The following is a 23,851-nucleotide window of genomic DNA, read 5'->3' as shown; positions in this document are numbered from 1 at the left end:
ATGCCGAGCCTCACTTGAGCCATACATGTGCTGATGTGGCCAGAACTCCAGTTAATTCCTAAGACACTGGAGCCCCCCCCACCCCATATTCCGTACAGTACTAGTCCATAAAGACCCTCATATATCACATTCCCATGCGGTAGGCGTACCTGCTGGAGACTGGAGAGGTTAGGTGATGCTTATCATCATATCTCTTACCATTATGTCAAGGGCAGTCTTTAGAGCGCCGTTTTAACCATGTAAAGGGTTGTTGGTGAGGATTGGACAGAGATGACAGTTTACTGCTACCATTACCATCCTGTGATACACTCTCTCGCAATCGGACAGTTATTCTGGTGAGAACATTTGTCAAAGTCCCTTTTTCTCTCGTTATGCACTGAGAGAATGGCTGTGTGTGTGTGTGTTTTCATCTCTAATTGGACAAATGCCAGTAGCAAGCGAGTAGCGGACGGCCCACCTGGGATCTTAACCTTGAGAATGAATCAGATCACATAGCGTTGAGTTACACAAAGTGCCCTTGCCAGTTGCCACCCAGTTCAAACAGCTGTGGGAAGCATTTGACAGAAAGATCCATCTAAACGCGACTGTAGTGGATGTGCAGAACCCTCAACAAAGACAAACGAAACCGTCCATGGGCAAATAATGAGGCCAAACCGTCAGGGCTGGTCAGACTTCGTTCATTATAGTGAAAGTCACACATTCCCTCCAGCTCTGAGATTTACCACGTCTGATAATGTGGAGAAAAAGAAGCCAAGGCGAAGGGGGCTTTAGGTAAGACAGGGTTTTTCTTTATCCATAGCCTCCAGGATCTACCTGACTGACACCCAATGAGCCTTACTCAGCCAAATAGTGGCTTTGAAAGTTGGATTAACTGAGCAGCTGGAGATTTAGAAACGGTCCCCAAATTAGCAGGAGAGGAAAGGAGAGGAGGTGGAAAAATTCCAACTAGATTTGAGCCCGTGTGGCATTCGATATGAGTCAGAAAAACATTTATTCTACTGTCAAAATTGACGACAAAGTGCAATTAGGATCATTTTGGAATTTTGTGAAACTTGTGGCCGTTACTGTATCACAGTGTAAATGAAGGTTGTGTTTGTTTTAACCCTGACCACATGCCCACATATGGCAGCACACAAGTCATTATCAATTCAGGGTGCAGTTACACGCGACCCAATCGTAATGCTCGTGGTCAATTTGGGTTGACTTTGGATATCCCTATGAGGCTAGTTAGAGTCCATCGGTAAATTACACAATGTACATGGGACAATATGTTCACCCAGGGGCACCCCGACCTTTTCGGATCAGCGACCCATTTAGATTTTTTTTCAAATTTGCGATCCACCATGTAAAAAAAAAAGAAGGATGTAATCAAAGCCGAATGTTTACTTTTTTAAAATTGGGGCTATGACAGTCTATTACAAATCAGTCTGACAGTACTTTTGACAGAATTTCAATCTGAAGGAAGTCTGGTTTGAAGTGACTGAAAAGCATCAGAAAGGTATTGGGAATGTCAAAAGATCGTCAGGCAATAATTTGTTATTATATTCTGTGTAGATAAAAACATCATAATTGAGTGTTCTTTTCCCACCAGTCTGATTTCGTGCCTGGTCTTGTCCACTCTGTTCTAATGAGTCCTGTTCGGCTCGAGGGAAACAGAAGACACACGCGTGTTGCTGAGATTATCTTTCAGTGACGGGGTCGTAATATTTCTTTGTTGCTTAAACCGTTCAAAGAATAGACACACATTTGTAGGGAGAAAACAGAAACCAATCTGTTCATTATAACCGCATCTAGTGGCTAATGGAGGTTACTGATGCAACACCGGTTCTATGAAACAAGTGCAATTGCTTATTTTTTTTCTCGTAACTCCATTTTCAAATCCGGTGTAAAACCACGTGGCGAATTTGCAGAAGAAATATCAAAAAAATATGCATAAACATGGTAGCAATTGAAATGGAACAGTTTGGAGATCATGGGAAAATGATTAGACCGAAGGTGAGTACAGTCGTGGCCAAAAGATTTGAGAATGACACAAATATTAATTTTCACAAAGTCTGCTGCCTCAGTTTGTATGATGGCAATTTGCATATACTCTAGAATGTTATGAAGAGTGATCAGATGAATTGCAATTAATTGCAAAGTCCCTCTTTGCCATGCAAATGAACTGAATCCCCCCAAAAAACATTTCCACTGCATTTCAGCTCTGTCACAAAAGGACCAGCTGACATAATGTCAGTGATTCTCTCGTTAACACAGGTGTGAGTGTTGACGAGGACAAGGCTGGAGATCAGTCTGTCATGCTGATTGAGTTTCGAATAACAGACTGGAAGCTTCAAAAGGAGGGTGGTGCTTGGAATCATTGTTCTTCCTCTGCCATCCATGGGGTTATCTGCAAGGAAACACGTGCCGTCATCATTGCTTTGCACAAAAAGGGCTTCACAGGCAAGGATAAGATTGCACCTAAATCAACCATTTATCGGATCATCAAGAACGTCAAGGAGAGCAGTTCAATTGTTGTGAAGAAGGCTTCAGGGTGCCCAAGAAAGTCCAGCAAGCGCCAGGACCATCTCCTAAACTTGATTCAGCTGCGGGATCGCGGCACCACCAGTACAGAGCTTGCTCAGGAATGGCAGCAGGCAGGTGTGAGTGCATCTGCACGCACAGTGAGGCAAATACTTTTGGAGGATGGCCTGGTGTCAAGAAGGGCAGCAAAGAAGCCACTTCTCTCTAGGAAAAACATCAGGGACAGACTGATATTCTGCAAAAGGTACAGGGATTGGACTGCTGAGGGCTGGGGTAAAGTCTTTCCGATTGTTTGGGGCATCCAGAAAAAAGCTTGTCCGGAGAAGACAAGGTGAGCGCTATCATCAGTCCTGTGGCATGCCAACAGTAAAGCATCCTGAGACCATTCATGTGTGGGGTTGCTTCTCAGCCAAGGGAGTGGGCTCACTCACAATTTTGCCTAAGAACACAGCCATGAATAAAGATTGGGACCAACACATCCTCCGAGAGCAACTTCTCCCAACCATCCAGAAACAGTTTGGTGACGAACAATGCCTTTTCCAGCATGATGGAGCACCTTGCCATAAGGCAAAAGTGGTAACTAAGTGGCTTGGGTAACAAAACATTGATATTTTGGGTCCATGTCCAGGAAACTCCCCAGAACTTAATCCCATTGAGAACTTGTGGTCAAACCTCAAGAGGCAGGTGGACAAACAAAACCCCAGAAACTCCAAGCATTGATTATGCAAGAATGGGCTGCCATCAGTCAGGATTTGGCCCAGAAGTTAATTGACAGCATACCAGGGCGGATTGCAGAGGTCTTGAAAAAGAAGGGTCAACACTGCAAATATTGACTCTTTGCATCAACTTCATGTAATTGTCAATAAAAGCCTTTGACACTTATGAAATGCTCGTAATTATACTTCAGTATTCCATAGTAACATCTGACAAACATATCTAAAGACACTGAAGCAGCAAACTTTGTGGAAATTAATATTTGTGCATTCAGGTGTGTGTGCCACGGCAAACTTTCTTCACAATAAACGAACAGGCTCATTCTGTTCAGAACAACCCAGGGTATGACACCATGTCATCTTGTAACTGTGCATTCAACATAATGATCATAAACGTTGACACTGTATATGACGTGAGTTTTATGATTTGGTCATATGAAGTGTTTGGCATACTTGTATGACATCAAAGTGGTATTTATTATAATCCTCAGCTTCTCATCTTTCAAAGTACAGTCCATTGAGTCATCTTCATTTACAGGATTTCCCTCACTCAGACAACAAAACATTTGCTTAAATTGCACAAATTATCGGGAGGGATGGGGGGGGACTTCTTGTCGCGCACAGTGCTCAGGTTCTGAACGTCTGTCAGTCAAAACCCATACAGCACTGAGAAGCGCATAGCCAGAGCTCTAATGTCATGTTTAGCATGTTACTGTACAGCCACTATGTTCCAATTTAGATGCTTATTAGTGTCCAAATTTGCCATTTTCAACCCGTATACGGGAACAAATATTGAAAGCGTTTAATGAGAAAACTAAAAGTTGTGCTACATGAAAATATTGTCTAATTTACATTGTGTCATTTATTGATTGTCCCTAACAAGCCCCGGAGGGAGATAGGCTATCCAAAGTCAAACCAACTTTGCCACAGTCGCCTAGTTGAAGCTAATTGGCAGAATAATCTGGCTAACACTTCCCACCCGCGAACACACACAAGAGACACCCACAGCAAACCACACCCCAAGACCAACTCGCGTTTGATTTCAGTGTCGGCCGCTAGCATTTCGTAATAAACCAAATCTAAAACGAGGCCAAATCAGGAAGTGCAGTTGCCCTTTAAAAATATGAAGATTAGAGAGAATCAGTAGGGAAAGCCACGAGAAGAGCCCAAGTCATTCAGACGTTTTGATAGCGACCCCTTTGATCCTTTCATAACGAAGCAGCCCATTGAACATCATTGTGACAAGTTACATACGGTGCAAGAATTACAGATCCCTATTGATTTTTCCAATTTTCAAAGCCCTCACTTACTTCAGTTGACATAGGAGGAGATCAGTGGGACGGCAGCCTTACATAACAAGGGGAGATGGGAGACAGTGTTCACGATAACCAACAGGATCATTTGAGTGCTCTCAAGTTCGGCCCCATGTGTTCAAGCCTATGTGTGACTCCCCACCGGTCTCATGTAGCAAAACATGAAATGGTGTTTTTTACATTGGATAAAAGTAGAGACTCAGGGCTACAACATTGTATATCATACACTGCATTTGAGGAACAATGGGCAAATAATTATGCTATGACAGTTGATCAAATTGTAAACTCACTTTTGAGAAAATCGCCTTTGAATGTTTTGGTATCTAGTGAAGAACTCTTCTTTGTCTACACCCATTCAGCATCGTTCACACCCTCTTAAGCTTTAGCCCCACCCATCTCTTTTCGCTCTCGGAGTGCACACTTGATGCTCTGGCCAATGATTTGTTTACCTATGGATAACATGAAAACAGCCTAACCAGCTCTGCTGGCAACAATTTCATTACGCTTTTTTGCAGACGTTTACTGACACCGGCCATATTCAACGGATGTTGTACACACGTCATGTAACTTTAGCTAACGAACCAGCCAGCTAACGTTAGCTAGTTAAACAACAATGAAAAAAGTGTCAACAATGCCTAACATTAGGCTCTAACTAGAAAAGCAACCAGCTCTGGGAAAGGAATAATAATGTCCGCTAGGTAGCCAGTCAGCTGACAGTACACTTTATCTTAAGACATATAGCTAGCTGGCTAGGTAAACAATGAACCTAGCTAGGTAAACAATGTTTAAGATCCCACACATCATGTAACGTTAGCTAATGAGCCAGCCAGCTAACGTTAGCTAGTTAAACAACAATGAACAAAGTGCCAACAATACCACAGTGCTGGGAGCTAACCAACCAGGTCCAATGTTAGCTAGCTAACATTAGGCTCTAACTAGAAAAACAAACGACCTTGGGAAACAAATAGTAATGTCAGCTAGGGAGCCAGCCAGCTAATGTTAGCTAGCTAGCTAACAATACACTTTAGCTTGAAATGAAACCACTTTCTGTCAAAATTAGACGTGAAATATCGGAAAATGTAGCTAGCTAACGCTAGACTATCTTAACTGTATATATCATCATGCATGATGGACGCGTCTCCATGTCAGGAATGCCATACCACAGTTGCCCTTAGTTTGAAGATGTAATCCGGAGACAGGTATTTTCTCCGTCTCTTTAGCTATCATACTCCAATTCCACTGATTTCAAAACTTGATCCTCCAGAAAGTGGAGAGCAACACTTATGCAGCTCCACTACACAATACAATTTTAAAGAAGCCGCGTTTGACAGGATTACCAACACAGACTGACGAGCACAAATAGACAGAAGCCTTCAATATGGCAGACCAATCCGAACTCCAGCCCACTCATTATCTCAGCCAATCATGGCTAGTAGGAAGGCCCCCCCCTTTTTCTCTGACTTAACCAACAAGGCTCGTAATTTAACCATTTTATTCATATTTACAGATGGCATACAAGTTTGTTATTAAGGCACATGAAAGTTCACATGTTCTAGAAGGCATTTCTGCCCCCAAAAAACGCATTTTAATAAAAAAATATGTTTTCTGTTCAAACGGCTCTCCTGTGAAATCGTGACTTGCGACATAAGCCTAGTTTCATGAATCAGGTCACATATGGTCATTACCCCTACCCCATCTCACCTAGCTACCCCACCCCAAGCTAACTGAAGAAGCATTTCTACTTCTGAAGTATCATTAATAGCACTAATTCTTACTTCCCCCTTCACTAGAATTTGTCCCAAATTCCTTAGACAAATTGTACCTATTGAACTAAAGATTTCTGTCTCCATTTTATTTTTGATTCAAAGTGTGTCCTTTGTGTTGATCTGCCCTTATTTAAAGCTGTTTTGATGCTAAATGTAATTCAATTTATGTTTCTGTTGATTTGACATTGTGTATGGCATTATTCCTGCTATCATTTGCATGTTTGCTGCATAGAATGTAATAGAATAAAAATCACACTGACGCAGAAATGATGTCAAATGGCATCACTGTGCTGTGTCCACTGGCTTGACACGTCACACATTTGGGATTGATTTTGAGGATAACATCTCCACAGCCGGCGCTGTTGTCCAGCTTTGTGGCCAAATTGCAAAAACTGTCAAACATGGCTATAGAGTACTATGTACTGTGTTTAATAACATAGATTTTTTTTTAAAATTCCTCTTAGCATTCATGTAAAGTGTTGTCAATGCCAACTGTGGCCTCTCATCATCATTCTAGACTCATCTACTCCTCCCTCTCTACTTCTACCCCTCTCCTCACTCCCTCTCTCTCCTTCCCCCTCTCCCCGCATCCCCCTCTCTCCCCCTCCACTCCTCCTTTTTTCTCCAGGCCATCTACTATGAGACAGGTTTCGTGGTGTGTGCTGTGCTCGGCCTGCTCTTCATGGTCCTGCTGCCCCTGGTCGGCCTCTTCTTCTGCCTGTGCCGCTGCTGCGACAACTGTGGTGGCGAGATGCACCAGCGCCAGCGGAAGAACGCAGACTGCCAACGGGGCCTGCTCACCACACTGCTCTTCGCCACCTCGCTCGTCATCACGTGAGTCCATATGCGTTGATATCTTCATTCCATGCGCCACTGGTGGCGGTCAACTCAAAAGTGTTTCCCCTGCCTTTTTATAGGTCGAGGAGGGTTCACTTAGTTCTATTCTGCTTTAAAAGTATTTGACTTCAATGGGTTTAAATTGAAAATGTTATTTCAACAGGCCCTGGGTGTTGTTTTAGGGGGTCTTTTGTGCCTCGTCTGGATTATAATCTAGGGTAAACACTGGGTAACTTTGAAGGCTGCTCTAGAAGGTTTGAGGCCACCTGGTCTACCTCAGTGCTGTAAATGTAACACTATAATACCACACATGAATCATGGCTTATATTAATCATGGCTTACAATCTCAGTTTACATCAAGAGGCCACCTGGAAATCTTCCTCAAAAGGCCCACTATTACATTTATAGGCAAGGTAGAGTTTGACATTTTACATGGAGATATATATTATACATTTTTACTCATTCTCAACAGTCTTTTGACTTCATTTTTGCTGTTCCTGCTTCAGTGTTCTCCCTCACAAGCTTTTACGAACATAGCACATCACCTAGTGGCTGGCATCACCTTAAAAACCTCAGAACATTAGATATCCAGTGGTGATTGTGAGAAACAAATGGCCAAATGTACTTACAGCACATTATTGCCTAGGCAGTAGAAATAGCCAAATATGGAAACAATACAGACAGTATCTGTGGCTTGCCTCTGGCTCTACGGTGGAGGAGAGAGGATTCACCAGGCTTCATTTCTCTGTTTGATGTTCTTGACTTTACGGCTTTATTGGAGAGAGAGAGTGCGGCATTATTAGAAATTCCAGAGTGGAATCCTAGCTGCCCAGAGACAAGTGTCTGAGAGAGAAAAACCACCTAGAGCCCTTATTTAATCTCCCCGGCCTCCAGACAAAGACTCCTCACCGATTCTAATGAAGCGATTACACTGGGCACAGGAAGGAGGAGACTGCCTCTCGAGCTGAGGGATGTTTTACAGTGAGGACAGGGGTTGGTATTTCCAAGAAGAGTTTTGATTTGTGTAAGTAAGGCTTGCAGGAATATTACTAGAAAGGGAGAGAGAGGATGAGGCATAAAAAGGACAGGGGTGGTGTATTTTACATTATTTCCAAGAACTGTTTGATTGAATGTGAATGCTTATTTGACGGTGTAGGCCTTTAAGGCTTTCAGGTGTGGCGTACAAAACATTAAGAACACCTGCTCCTTCCATGACAGTGACTGAACAGGTGAATCCCAGTGAGAGCTGTGATCCCTTATTGATGTCACTTGTTAAATCCACTTCAATCACTGTAGATGAAGGGGAGGAGACAGGTTAAAGAAGGATTTTTAAGCCTTGAGACAAATGAGACAAAGGTTGTGTATGTGTGCAGTTCAAATCAAATCAAATCGAATTGTATTAGTCACATGGGCCGAATACAACAGGTGTAGGTAGACCTTAAAGGGAAATGCTTACTTACAAGACCCTAACCAACAATGCAGTTTAAAAAATATGAATAAGAATAAGAAATAAAAGTAACAAATAGTTAAAGAGCAGCAGTAAAATAACAATAGAGAGGCTATATACAGGGGGGTACTGGTACAGAGGTAATTGAGGTAATATGTAATATGTAGGTAGAGTTATTAAAGTGACTATGCATAGATAATAACAGAGAGTAGGAGCGGCGTAGCAGCGGCGTAGCAGCGGCATAAAAGAGTGTGTGTGTGTATGTGTGTGTGTGTTGGGGGGTGGGGGTGGGATAGCTATTTGATTAGATGTTCAGGAGTGTTATGGCTTGGGGGTAGTAGCTGTTTAGAAGCCTCTTGGACCTAGACGTGGTGCTCCGGTACCTCTTGCCATGCGGGAGCAGAGAGAACAGTCTATGACTTGGGTGGCTGGAGTCTTTGACAATTTTTAGGGCCTTCCTCTGACACCGCCTGGTATAGAGGTCCTGAATGGCAGGAAGCTTGGCCCCAGTGATGTACTAGGCCGTACGCACTACCGTCTGTCGGAAGCCGAGCAGTTGCCATACCAGGCAGTGATGCAACCTGTCATGATGCTCTCGATGGTGCTGTTGTAGAACCTTTTGAGGATCTGAGGCCCCATGCCAAAACTTTTCAGTTTCCTGAGGGAGAATAGGTTTTGTTGTGCCCTCTTCACGACTGTCTTTAATGTCCCCATGTTTTTTTCTTGGGGATGTGGACACCAAGGAACTTGAAGCTCTCAACCTGCTCCACTACAGCCCCGTCGATGAGAATGTTGGCGTGCTCGGTCGTCCTTTTCCTGTAGTCCACAATCATCTCCTTTGTCTTGGTCACGTTGAGGGAGAGGTTGTTGTCCTGGCACCACACGACCAGGTCTCTGACCTCCTCCCTATAGGCTGTCTTGTCGTTGTCGGTGATCAGGCCTACCACTGTTGTGTCATCGGAAAACTTAATGATGGTGTTGGAGTCGTGCCTGGCCATACAGTCTTGAGTGAACAGGGAGTACAGGAGGGGACTGAGCACACACCCCTGAGGGGCTCCTGTGTTGAGGATCAGCATGGCGGATGTGTTGTTACCTACCCTTACCACCTGGGGGTGGCCCGTCAGGAAGTCCAGGATGCTGTTGCAGAGGGAGGTGTTTAGTCCCAGGGTCCTTCGCTTATTGATGAGCTTTGAGGACACTATGGTGTTGAACGCTGAGCTGTAGTCAATGAATAGCATTCTCACATAGGTGTTCCTTTTGTCCAGGTGGGAAAGGGCAGTGTGGAGTGCAATAGAGGTTGAATCATCTGTGGATCTGTTACGACGGTATGCAAATTGGACTGGGTCTAGGGTTTCTGGGATGATGATGTTGATGTGAGCCATGACCAGCCTTTCAAAGAACTTCATGGCTACAGACGTGAGTGCTACAGCTCAGAAGTTATTTAGGCAAGTTACCTTGGTGTTCTTGGGCACAGGGACTATGGTGGTCTGCTTAAAACATGTTGCTATTACAGAATTGGACAGGGAGAGGTTGATAATATCAGTGAAGACACTTGCCAATTGGTCAACGCATGCACGCTTGACACGTCCTGGTAATCCGTCTGGCCCTGCGGCCTGGTAAATGTTGACATGTTTAAAAGGTCTTACTCACATCGGCTGCGGAGAGCGTGATCACACAGTCGTCCAGAACAGCTGGTGCTCTCCTGCATGTTTCAGTGTTATTTGCCTCAAAGCGAGCATAGATGTAGTTTAGCTCGTCTGGTGGCTCATGTCACTGAGCAGCTTTCAGCTGTGCTTCCCTTTGTAGGTTTGCAAGCCCTGCCACATCCGATGAGCTTCGGAGCCGGTGTAGTACCATTCAATCTTAGTCCTGTATTGACGTTTGTCCCTGGCCTCTAGGAGCGCTGCATCTGGATGAGCGTTTTCCTGTTTGCTTATGGCGGAATACAGCTCATTGAGTGTTTTCTTAGTGTTAGCAATCTGTCTGTGGTGGTATGTAGACAGCTATGAAAAATACAGATGAAAACCTACCTCTAGGTAGGTAGTGTGGTGTACAGCTTATCATGAGATACTCTACCTCAGGCAAGCAAAACCTTGAGACTTCCTTAGATATCGTGCACCAGCTGTTGTTTACAAATATACATAGTCCGCCGCCCCTTGTCTTACCAGACGCCGCTGTTCTATCCTGCCGATACAGCATATAACCAGCCAGCTGTATGTTGATAATGTCGTCGTTCAGCCACAACTCCATGAAGCATAAGATTTTATAGTTTTTAATGACCCGTTGGAAGTTTAATCTTTCTCGTAGGTCATGGATTTTATTTTCCAATGAATACAGTGGGGGTTTATTCGATTTCCTATTATTTTTCTCCATCTTCTCTTCTTTTCACGCAAATGATAGGGATTTGGGCCTTGTCCCGGGGAAGCAGTATGCCCTTCACGCCGGGCTCGTCGGATTCGTTAAAGGAGAAAAAAGCTTCTGCCAGTTTGTGTTGAGTAATCGCTGTTCTGATGTCTATAAGTTATTTTTGGTCATAAGAGACAGTAGCAGCAACATTATGTACAAAATATATATTTTTTAAAGTTACAAACAATGCAAAAAAACGAACAAAAAACACTTATTTCTTATTTTTCCACCACAGCCATACCAGAGCCATACCAAAGTTTGACAGTCCACTACATTACTGAAAACTGGAAATTGCTAAATGTCTGCCTCCAGACATCTTACTTCTCCAATGATCATACGGGTGAAGAAATAGCCCAGGGTCTCAGACTCTCTGGCATCGTGGAAGATGATCGAAGACCGACAGGTGTGCATGACAACTGACAGCAGGAGCAGCATGATACAAGCATTGCGCTTGAACAACTGGACCTGCCTGCAGTGCTTTGGGCACAGGCTTGACCTCGCCATCGGTAAATGTGACATTGGATAATTAAAGTGCATTCAAAAAGGTTGTGTTCAGGCCAGCTGTAGGCTAATGTGTTAGTAGTTGTCATTCTGCCAATCCAATAGCAAATAACCACAGGCTGTTTTAATTATAACAACAAATTAACTCAATTAATACATTTTCAATCAAAATGATTACATGAATTACATATTCAAACAGCTAGTGGTCAAACATTCCCAAACAATAGAATAGACGTGTAGGTGTGTGTTGCTCATTTGTTTTGCACAAATAGGCCTTGAGGTATATTTTTTTAAATCTTTGAATTATGTCTTGGCCTTTTTTAATTTGTTTAGACGAAAAACAAGAAATCGAGATATATTTTGTGAATCATCCAAACCACTGAAAAATATTTAGATATGACTTTTAGGCCATATCGCCCAGCCCTAGTTAGGAGCACGTATTACTTCAGCCACCTTTCTCCGGCGCCATGATTCAGAGGGTGAATGGGCAAGACAAAAGCTTTAAGTGCCTTTGAACGGGGTATGGTAGTAGGTGCCAGGCGCACCGGTTTGGGTCAAGAACTGCAACACTGCTGGGTTTTTCACTCTCAACAGTTTCCCATGTGTATTAAGAATGGTCCACCACCCGAAGGACATCCAGCCAATTTGACACAACTATGGGAAGCATTGGAGTCAACATGGGCCAGCATCCCTGTGGAACGCTTTCGACTTCGACTCCTTGTGGAGTCCGTGCCCCTGACAAATTGAGGGTGTTCTGAGGGCAACGCGGAATGTGTTCTTAATGTTTTCTACACTTAGTGTAGGTTGGTATGCCAAAGACGTCTTAGAAAAGCTGGTGTAGTATGAAATCGTGTTTTGTAAGGTAGGTCCTATTTGACTTTAGTTGTGTTACTGGTACGAGGTTCGACTGGTTCAGAACCCCTCGGAAAAACAAACACGTTTAGATATAAACCATTTGAAGGGACAGTGAGCTGAATGTCTCGTCTAAGGTCACACATCCGACCAGACAGACAGGTGCACTGACTGCAGTCGAGGTAAAGATGCTAGAGGATAGGGAAGATGAGACAGCTTGTCCTCTGTGTACTCTCCCATCCATTTCACATTTAGCTCAGGCTTGAAATAGAGCAGCACAGTCACCATACATTCTTAATCGCTTTGTAAATGTTGGAATCGTGTCGCTTCCAATGTCAGTCCCCGCCACCACGTGACTTTCCTAATGTTTTTGAATGAATGCATTTATTCTCCGAATGATGCAAGAGACTAAAAAACAAATAAGTACAGTTCTTCAAAAGAAATGGATGGAGACTACCGATTATGTTTGGACCACAGGAGAATAATCAGTAGCACGACATACTAGACCTGTATGGTTGATGATGATAATGATGATTTGCTGTCGACAAGTAAGTAGAGGTTCCCTTGTCTCGTAATGGGCCCCATGATGTGATCCACTGGGGTCAATTTCCAGACCAGTCTATTTCTAGACCATTTAGTTTGCCCAGTACTACTGAACCAAGTTGCAAACTAGTATTTGCCAATGTAGTGGTCCCAAGTATGTTATTTCTGTCCCTGTCTAGAAATATTAACATGAGATACAGAAAAGGTGTACAAATATACAGTGCCTTCAGAAAGTATTCACACCCCTTGACTTTTTCCACATTTTTGTTGTGTTACACACAATATCCCATAATGTCGAAGTGGAATTATATTTTTCGGAATACTTACAAATGAATTAAAAATGGAACGCTGAAATGTCTCGAGTCAATACGTATTCTACCCCTAATGTTATGCCAAGCCTAAATAAGTTAACGCGTAAAACTGTGCTTAACATGTCACAGAAGTTACATAAACTCTGTGTGAATGACTACCTCATCTCTGTACCCCCACACATACAGTGATCTGTAAGGTCCCTCTGTCGAGCAGTGAATTTCAAACACAGGTTCAACCACAAAGACCAGGGAGATTTTCCAATGCCTCGCAAAGAAGGGCACCGATTGGTAGATGGGTAAAAAAAAAACACAAAAAACAGACATTGAATATCCCTTTGAGCATGGTGATGTTATTAATTACACTTTGGACAGTGTTTCAATACACAAAGTCACTACCAAAGATACAGGTGTCCTTCCTTACTCATTTGCCAGAGAGGAAGGAAACCGCTCAGGGATTTCACCTTGAGGCCAATGGTGACCTTAAAACAGATACAGAGTTTAATGGCTGTGATAGGAGAACATTTAGAATGGATCAACAACATTGCAGTTAATCCACAATACTAACCTAAATGACAGAGTGAAAAGAAGGAAGCCTGTGCAGAATGGAAATATTCCAAAACGTGCATCCTGTTTGCGTTAAGGCACTAAAGTAAAACAGGCAAAGAATGGGGCAAATAAATGAACTTCATGTCCTGACTACAAAGTGTTCTGTTTGGGGCAAATCCAACACATCACTGAGTACCACTCAATATATTTTCAAGCACGGTGGTGGCTGCATCATGTTATGAATATGTTTTTTGGTGGAATTGAAAGAAACAGAATAGTTCTAAGCACAGGCAAAATCCTAGCGGAAAACCTGGTTCAGTCTGCTTTCCAACAGACACTGGGAGACAAATTCCCATTACTGCAGGACAATAACCTAATAACACAAGGCCAAATATACACTGGAGTTGCTTACCAAGACTACATTAGGCCTTTTCACACTGGCATCGTTTTTGTCCTGGGCTATCTTAGCTCCAGGCTAGATAGACTGTCCCTGTGCTAGCTTAGCCTGTGTTCATACAAGCATGTGTTAACCCTGGTCTGTGCTTTAGCCCTGGGCTAGAGATTCTTGTATTCCAAATTCCTTGGATAACGCGGACAAACACAACATGCGACCAACATTCTACCGCTGACACACGACCAATGTTCGAAGCAATACAACATTTATTAACACATTATTTCCTCTTGCTTCTAGCCCAGCATTTGATTTCCAACACAGTGGTTGATGGTTTGTGTAAACCTTGCTGTGTCTGCCTGTTCCGACAATCAGGAACAGTGTTTAACTTTTGAAATTCGATCTCACCCCTGTACTGCAAATGCATGCAAACGATCGATACATCTACTTTTCAGATCCCGGGGAAATCACGCAGCAATATTATTAGCATGGATATATGCAATTACCTGTCAATAGAAAAGCATTGAAAACAGAGGGAAATGTAGCATGTGCTGCCCTTCCAGCTGTAGAGTTTGTAGCTTTAGTTGGCTAAGTGAGAGGAGGTTAGCCAGCCTGCATAGCAACCATTTTTTAGGCATAGCAACCAATGTTTTAGCATGGATTAAAGTATTTTTTGGCTTAAATAGTATAAATGTACTTGTCAAAATAACGTGCAGAACGCATTACAGGCATCACGAGCATGAAAGTGCCACTCTTGTGATTGGACAGTAAGCATTCTAGGCGTTGTTCTTGAATCCGTTTCACACGGGCTATTTTGGCACCGTGTTTCTGGGGCTAACCCTGCAAAGCTCCGGAGCAGGGCCAGCTAGCCCTGGGCTAAAGTTGGTGCGAGCCCACTTTACAACGTGCAAGTGTGAACAGTCGCTTAGCCCCAGGCTAAAATCTCCCTTAGCCCAGGGCTACGGCGCAGTGTGAAAGCGCCTATTGAATGTTCCTGAGTGGCCTAGTTACAGCTTTGACTTAAATCGGTTTGAAAATCTATGGCAAGACATGAAAATGGCTGTCTAGCAATGATCAACAACCAACTTCACAGTTTGAAGAATTTAAAAAAGAATAATGTGCAAATATTGTACAATCCACGTGTGCAAAGCTCTTAGAGACTTACCCTGAAAGACTCAAAACTGTAATCCCTGCCAAATGCGATTCTAATATGTATTGACTCAGGGGTTGAATACTTATGTAATCAAGATATATATATATATATATATATATATATATATGTATATATATATATATTATTTTTATTTTTTATTTTTTTTCTTCCACTTTGACATTACAGAGTATTTTATGTTGATCGTTGATCAAAAAATGACAATGAACTACATTTGAATCCCAGTTTGTAACATCAAAATATGGGAAAAGTCTAGGGGTATGAGTGCTTTCTGAAGGCACTGTATGATGTATTGGGGGCCCCGTTCTGCCTTATGTCTTTAACAACGTAAGATGTGCTTGATTAATAATTAACGACGTGACCCAATTAATGTGTTGAAACAAATTCTCATCACTGCCCTGCTTTCTCCGGGTGCACAGAACACTGTCAGTGTGGTGTTACACGCCATGGTGAGCTGAACACACAGACGCACTCATAGGCGCACTCACAGGCGCAGACTCACACATAGACACGCATAACACATTTGCACGCACACAAACTCGGGCACATGCCTACATACAAACACATAGACACACACACTTTCACACTCTCTCACACACCTCAACACACACACACACCACAGGGACTCATCTTGCGCATGGCTATTTTTAGTAGATTCTTTTGATATTGGGTTGAGTATTAAGTTAAATCTGTCACAAAGGAATCAGAAATGACTTCAGAGAGTTGTAGGATTTAAAGGAATATCCATGGTATTCTTCAATCAGTAGACTTGGGGGCTGTATTGTTTTGGCTTCTACTTTGTATACTCTACATGTGTTACTGTATCAGATGAAACCTTCAAATCAACCTTTTAATCTTCCAGGTATTACATTATTATCACCTCACCTGCTGGTACTTGTCTTCCACACTCTCTTGTTCACAAGGAATATACAATTTATGGCATTTTGGCTGAGCTGACCTTAATATAATGTGATGTATTGCCCACTCACATATTTGATACATTTTCAGTTATAAAACATATGAGATGGATTGTTTTTGCTTCTTAACATAAGCACACACTACAGTATAGAGCCATACAGTCCTTAACCTGTATATGAGTACTGTATGGCTCTTACACACACTACCTCTCCCTGCACATCATTATTGTCAGATGATTATATCCCTCCACAGCCACCTCTCTCAGCCAACAGTGAGCTCCCCATAAGCTGTTGCCAAGGCACTAAACTCCTGCCGTTGTGCCTTGTTGTCATTTGAGAGCGATATGAAAGGGTGCCACCGCTGTACTGTAGCTCTGCGAGCAAAGCATCTGCTTTAACAAGATACAGATAGGCACGACAGAGACAGGCGGAGGGACGGACAGACGGACGGCAGATGGACTGACGGACGGACAGTACAAACTGGCAAGCGAGCACACAGACAGACAGACCACACAGACAGACAACACAGACCGACTGACTGACGGGGGAGACAGATCGACCGTCCCACAGACAGACAGGGGAGGGCCCATCTTACATCTTAGTGCAGATTCTGAGTCATCAAAGCCCAAGCTAATAATATCAGGCCCCCCGAAAAGATGAGCCCCAGACAGGTCATCACAGGTGACTGAGGAGAGATATTATTACCCCTGTTCATGAAAGCGTATTATGGTGTAAATAATGATTACTGTAGCATCATTAGCTGTTGAACTATTGAACTTTCTCAGGGTAAATTCAGTAATGAGGCAGTCACGCCCTGACCAATTTTTCGGGTTTTTAAAAAGCGCCGTTGCTTAATGTTCACTCGTCTACAATCTTAAGTTGAGGGAATGGAGAAAAAGGGCTGAACATTATAGATGATAGTAGGGCTGACTCCATTTAGTCGACTGATTGTTTGGTTGACTGAGATTTATTTTGCCGAGCAGTCGCAATCATTATTTTTTCATGGCACACAAGACACCTGTCTGATTCGTCTCAGTGGACTGATCCATTGCCGAGGGCACAGTCCATCACTCTGAGACATGTGTTACTGAAATTGTATATGGTTATATTATGTAAAAAATAATGGTGCAACACTAATAAATCAAATATAATTTTATAACAAATGTGCTTTCTCCCGAGTTGGATACGGTCGCTGTCCGCGGTTCTGAAACATAATCTTCGGTGCGCCGTAGAATTGGTGCCTTTCCCTATGTTGCTGTGTGCATAAAAGCAAAATGAACCGGCATATTGGGATTGAGAACAATGCAGCGGAGGCAGCAGCAGCAAAGATGAGGAAACAGCCCTTGCCTTAAGCCCTATTCGGACAGGATTACTTTTTACTGGGTGGTCAGGTAATGTAATTATGTGCACAAGCACAAAACAGCACATCTGTAATTTTTGTCCAGTCTGAATCTGCCATGTCAGTCATTTGAACATGGCAGGAGAGTAAGAATTCCAGCCAGAATGATGTTTTTTTGGCAAACTCCAACGTCCTCTGATAATGCTAGTCTCGTGGAATAACTGATTAGAGAAAAATGTAACGAAGTGCTGCTCATAACCTAAATATGAAGGGTCTACATACAGAGCATTCAGAAAGTATTCAGACCCCTTGACTTTTCCACATTTTGGTACGTTACAGCCTTATTCTGAAATGGATTAAATACATGTTTTCTTCATCAATCTACACACAATACCCCATAATGACAAAGCAAAACAGGTTTTTATACATTTTTGCAAATGTATTACAAATTAAAAACTGGAATACAGTGGGGCAAAAAAGCATTTAGTCAGCCACCAATTGTGCAAGTTCTCCCACTTAAAAAGATGAGAGAGGCCTGTCATTTTCATCATAGGTACACTTCAACTATGACAGACAAAATGTGCAAAATAATCCAGAAAATCACATTGTATGATTTTTAATGAATTTATTTGCAAATTATGGTGGAAAATAAGTATTATCTGTTATTTCTGTAAATTTATTTGAAGAAAAAAAAAAGAATTACAGGGGGAAGGTTGGATCGTCCGAATCGTCCTCTGGAATAACGGACGTTCTGGGGTCATAATTACATAACCAACGTTCTCTAGTAATTCTAGTCCTGTGCAAATAGGGCTTAGCCTAATTGTCTTTGAAAATTGATGGGGCAAACTGAAACTTAATTAGGTCTATAATCAATAGCCTAACTGTTAAATGTGCCTGGCTTTGTAAACCATCCACATATGTCTACAGAAATAAGACAGATCTTGCTTCTGTTGCCTGTTTGAGTGTTTGTTTAATAGCCTGCTCATTCTGTGACCACCAAGCCTCATGCGATGGGCAAATGTCGGATGAAACAATTTCACAGATTTGGCTGTTTTTCATCTTTGCCATGCTGTAATAAAGGCTTTACGATTGTTTGGTTTTTTGTTCAAACAGAGGGGTATTACTTCTGATTTATTTATTGTTGTTGACTGTATACAGGCAGAAAAATCATATTGTAATCTAACAGCACCTGTTTGTCACATATATGTATGACATTATACAGTATGACATTATATACATATAATATACACGGAGCTCTTGCTGCATTTTTCTAGATCTCCTTCCTATTGTTATTATTAGAGTTATTGTTATGATCATCATTATAATAATACGTCATGTCAATATCATTTGTAGGCTTTGTATAGTAATCTTGTATAACCACCATTAAGCTTTGGCGTAAGAGCGTGTCCTGTTTAGTCTACCGTAATTCACTAAGGCCTATATTTAGGCTACTGTATCAATCATTCATTTGTTCATGCCATCACACAGCACATGATACATTCCTGCTTTGAAATGCAATCACGCATTTTACTTTTAATTAAATAACAAATGGAGCTTTGAATAATTAGCCTAAACAATAAATAAACCGCAATTCACGAATGCATTCAACTGTTTTTAGTCTTCTGTAATAAAGGCTTTATATAAAACACACTCTGTTACACTTATTTATTTAGTGGTGTTTACACTGTTCCAAATGGTCAGAAAAAATATTGTAATCTAACAGCAACTGTTTGGCACACAATATTCACGCAACGCTTGCTCCTATACCCTCCGTTTTCTGGATCTCCAGTAGTTTCCACAACTAAGTCAAAGGTCTTCCACAAATCTGACTTCCACTTTCCCTCCTGAGCAACCAGTAAATATTCGCCCGTTTCGAGTTTATCTTTCATATCCTCCGCATCTGTTTTACTGTCGACATTACTGTGTTTGGAATTTGTTATAAACAAATGTTTTATTTATTTATTAATTTAAAAAATATATATATTTCCTTTATTACCCTCCAACCCTACCACCCCTCCCCCAATTTATTAACGTGATTATGATAGGCCCTGTGATAGGTCAGGCCCTACTGGTCAAGTGCATGCAATGCTTACATGTTTCACGTAAAGAGAGCAAGGGTCAATGGATTAGGAAATGTTTTTCCGAAACAAGTAAGAAACTTAATGGCTGAAATTATGTTGCAAGCTTCAGCACGGACATACGCAATAAACACTTGCTGTGCTGTGGGGCCTTTTCGCTGCAGTAGGGAGGAGAGCGAGACAATGTGCGCCAGTCACACAGGTACTCGCTGTCATTTATTTTTAACACAGTGTGATTATTGGGCTCATTCTTGAGTTATTTGTGTGTCTTAATTATTTCTTCAAACAGTGTGCTTAAAGCACATGTGGAAAATTAAGTTTAAACAGGAAGACTCTCTGTCGACCAAGATTTTTTTAAATCGGGGATGGTCCTAGATGAAAGTGATATTGCGATATTATTTAGAAAATACGGATTTGTTTCCTGTTTGTTTTGCAACCAAGACTGTGACATGAGCTCTTGGTGGATCTCCTAGGTTGAAATAGAAGCATTTGTGTGGTAGATAAAGACGTCTTTCATTCCTTTATGTAACTTATCTTTGTGGACGGATAGCAGCTCTGCTTCTGTCCCCTACATGTTACAGTTTGGAGCATACAGTGGTCCTGTTCAGCCCTTTATGTGGCCAGGGGGAACAGCGTTATCTTTCTGGTTAGGAAAGAGAAAAGCTATGTCACGCACACACAGCCACCGGCACACACACTCACACATGTGAATGGACACATTCATGCAAATGCACAAACAAACATGTGGCAGGAATTCCCTGACATGAATGTGTTACACACACATTATTGCACACAGACAAGACACCACACCACACACACACATACATACACACACACACACACACACATATGCATGCATGCACACACAAACACGTGTTAGGAATTTCCTGACTTTAATGTATTATGTTTACAAACCTGCATGCCTGCCTGTGTGTGTGTGTGTGTGTGTGTGTGTGTGTGTGTGTGTGTGTGTGTGTGTGTGTGTGTAGTTGCGTGCAGCTATACTGGGCACTGGCTGGCCCAGTGAATGACCATAGGCAACATCACAGTGATGCCAGTCCTCCGCTTGACTGGGGATATTTGTGTCCAGTGGCAGCTTGGAGGGACTTCTCACTGGAGAGAGAGAATCTAAGGGACCCTGAAATCACAGCAATAGAATAGTCTTGAGCGTTGGTTAGATGGCTAAGGACCCCATCATACCATAGCATATAGAAATAAACAAATGTACAGTATGTTGTCTTATCATCAGGTGAATGATAATGGCAAGGAGAAGTAAGCAACATTTTTAAGTTAATAGATTTGGGTTTTGTTTCATTATTTTGACCTCACCACATTAACTCTTAACGTATCCTATTAGCTACACAAAAGGTGACTCCAAACACATTTTCACTAAGAGCAAGTGCAAGCTAGCTAGCTAAATTGCCTGTTTGGGTTCCATGTAACGTCCTTTTTCACTATGAGAGTAAGACATTACAAGGGGACCATAGGTGCTTATGACAAATCTATCAAGGTATGGTTATGATGGTGCCAATATGCAATATTGGGTTCTTAATTAGGACTGGAGTTGATATGGCAAACCCTGAGTAGTTTATACAACCCTGAGCAGCCAACCACCATGGTTACTTGGCTTGGAGTCAATGACGCTAGCATTGTTGTCAGTCTTGCAGTCTAAGGCAACAAATCAAGGTCTGAAACGCCTGTTGTCTACATACATACAGTATGACTACCCAGGGTGCTTGGAGGGGAAGGACTGTGCCGTTTCCTGCAGGTGCGCTGCACACACACACCCACATACACAAACACAAAAAGACCTGTTGTCCTCCAACGTACAGCTAACTCGGAGGGGAAGGGCTATGTTACTGTGTACTTTGTGTTAGGTGCTCGGAACTGACACTGTGTCCTTACATGACAGGACCCTGGGGGGCTAAGTCGTGTGTTAGTGTCTCGCAATGCCAAAGCCCTTTTAGTCAGCGTAACACTGAATTATGTATTCACTGGTTCATTCTTCATGGGAGATGTTGCTGAGCTAAATTCAGATTTTGAGTGTGACCATCTGTGATTTGAAAAATGGAAGAATCCTTCCTAAGTTATATCCTGAGAATAAATGGATGAATGTTTTGTAAATGTTTTTTTATATAGTTTTTATTGTGTGTGTGTGTGTGTGTGTGTGTGTGTGTGCGTGTGTGCGTGTGTGTGGTTGCTGCCTAAATAGTTGTCTTTAGTAAGAGTAGTGACATACTGTGTCATTCACAAGGTTTGCTGCGCTCTTGAAGTATAGTTCCACTTTTTAAGTGGTATTGTATGGTGTACGCTGTCTTTTCTTGAAAAGATCATGAATAATGAGATTATGGGCTCTATTTTAACAAACCTAACGCGATGGTAAATCTTAGCGTTGGCGGTAGCGTTATAGGTTCGGGGGGTGTCACGTTGGCATGAAGGATCGGGAGACAGACGCAGAAAGGCCTCTTTAATGTCCTAAGTTTTCATAACTGTGACCTTAGTTGCCTACCGTCTGTAAGCTGTTAGTGTCTTTACGACCGTTCCACAGTTGCGTGTTCATGAATTGTTCATGGTGCATTGAACAAGCATGGGAAACGGTGTTTAAACCCTTTAACATGAAGATCTGTGAAGTTTTTGGATTTTTACGAATTATCTTTGAATGACAGGGTCCTGAAAAAGGGATGTTTCTTTTTTTGCTGAGTTTATTTTGACTGCTTTGCTGCTCCTGTTATTTTAATCAAGCATTGGTTATAGGCTACTGATTAGGCTACTGTGTGCCTCCGCTGGCCAAATCAATGCCATAATCTATTGCGTTACCGCTAAGGCCCTCATTTGGTGAGTCTTAGGGACACAGTACACACCTCCAATATTTCCACCCCTCTCCTCAGCGCAAGTGAGCTAATATAAGACAGGTAAAGGACCAATCCTGGCGCCAGAGTTGGAAAATAGCAGAGCTTTTGCAAGTTGAAATGAGTTTGACAAAAGCTCCGCCTTAACGCCAGATGAAAACAATCCTATATGTTAAATGGTTTGAAAGACGACGGCAGTCATTTTCCTTCCTGAGCCTAAGTGCTAAGCACAGTTCTGTGGTATGTAGGCTTCACGTGTATCTTAACCAGAAGCATCCATTTACCTTACATTTTACACCTAATTTTAGACCATACACTCATGGCATTGTTCAGTCTTCACACAAAGCATGGTGCTAAACCCCTTTTGCTTTTGCTTGACCCTTTTGGACTAAAGATCATATCAGTGAATGTGACGTAAAAGTACTTCAGTGTCCATTTATTATACGTGTGCTCCGGCTTCAAAACACCAGGCATCACTTCATCAACATAACCAAGTCCTGTTGATTTCAATCTAGCTTGTGTTGTGTTACCCAGCTGTTATTTAAAGGCCGATAATTAGTGGGCACTCTACCTTTGAGCAAAATGCGAAAGGCAACATCTTACTCCATGCTGCATCTTGCAGACCGGATTGTGAGACTGTGCGTCAGTTCCTGTTAGGAAGTTGTACATCTAGAGTAGCAATGGCCAACGCTCCTTCTGTAAAAGCTCCTGGGTAGGCTTTTCTTTTGCTCCAGCTCTGCTCCAACACACCTGATTCTGTTGATCAGCCACTCGTGTGAGTATCTTTCGTGTCTTGTTTGGCTGAATCATGTGTGTTGGAGCAGGGCTGTTATAGTCCTGCATGCCCTGAATAGAGTGTTGACCACCCCTGTCATTCATAGAAAACAGAAACGGGGCTCTCTAGAGACTGGAGAGAGTGAAAGAGAGGAGGACTGGGAAAGCACTGTCCTGTCCTAGCACAACACAGCTGAATACAGGCCATTGTTAGCCCAAGCAAAGCCATGGAGCCACTAGACCGTGTAATGCTACACTGCCGTACTGGCCTATATGATTTGCTACAGGCCAACAGTTTGCGCTACACTGTGTTCACAGTTATGATGACTTGTTATCGAGTTATGTTATCACGTCTCGTTGACTTTGTTGCTCTTGTAGGCATTCATTTCATACGGTGGTATTTCGTCAAGTTGCTATACAGCTAACTATCGCAAGACGAGTCGCTGTTTTTCTCCTCCCGACTGAAACATTTTGTTTTGTTGATTCGTTGAATTGGGTCGCACACGCTGTAGTCTGTTGACAGTCTCCCTGCTCTGGTGAGAGCTACGGTTTCAGGTCAGAATGTAGTCACTAG

The 23,851-nt window shown here is 42.4% G+C and overlaps 1 protein-coding gene across 11 annotated transcripts in view; it reads left to right on the top strand.

Annotated features, from left to right (window-relative positions):
* LOC112256350 (prominin-1-A) overlaps nucleotides 1-23,851 on the top strand; it is a 114,713-nt gene that overhangs the window by 39,147 nt on the left and 51,715 nt on the right. For all 11 annotated transcript variants that reach the window (XM_042325615.1, XM_042325617.1, XM_042325614.1 and 8 more), the window contains one exon: nucleotides 6,944-7,149. In XM_042325615.1, the coding sequence (XP_042181549.1) occupies nucleotides 6,944-7,149 (206 nt within the window). The remainder of the gene's footprint in view (nucleotides 1-6,943; nucleotides 7,150-23,851) is intronic.

The sequence above is a fragment of the Oncorhynchus tshawytscha genome, linkage group LG08 (genome assembly GCF_018296145.1).
Source record: "Oncorhynchus tshawytscha isolate Ot180627B linkage group LG08, Otsh_v2.0, whole genome shotgun sequence".
Classification (NCBI taxonomy): domain Eukaryota; kingdom Metazoa; phylum Chordata; class Actinopteri; order Salmoniformes; family Salmonidae; genus Oncorhynchus; species Oncorhynchus tshawytscha.
Note: the sequence above shows the minus strand (reverse complement) of the source record. Positions and strands in the feature narration are given on the sequence as shown.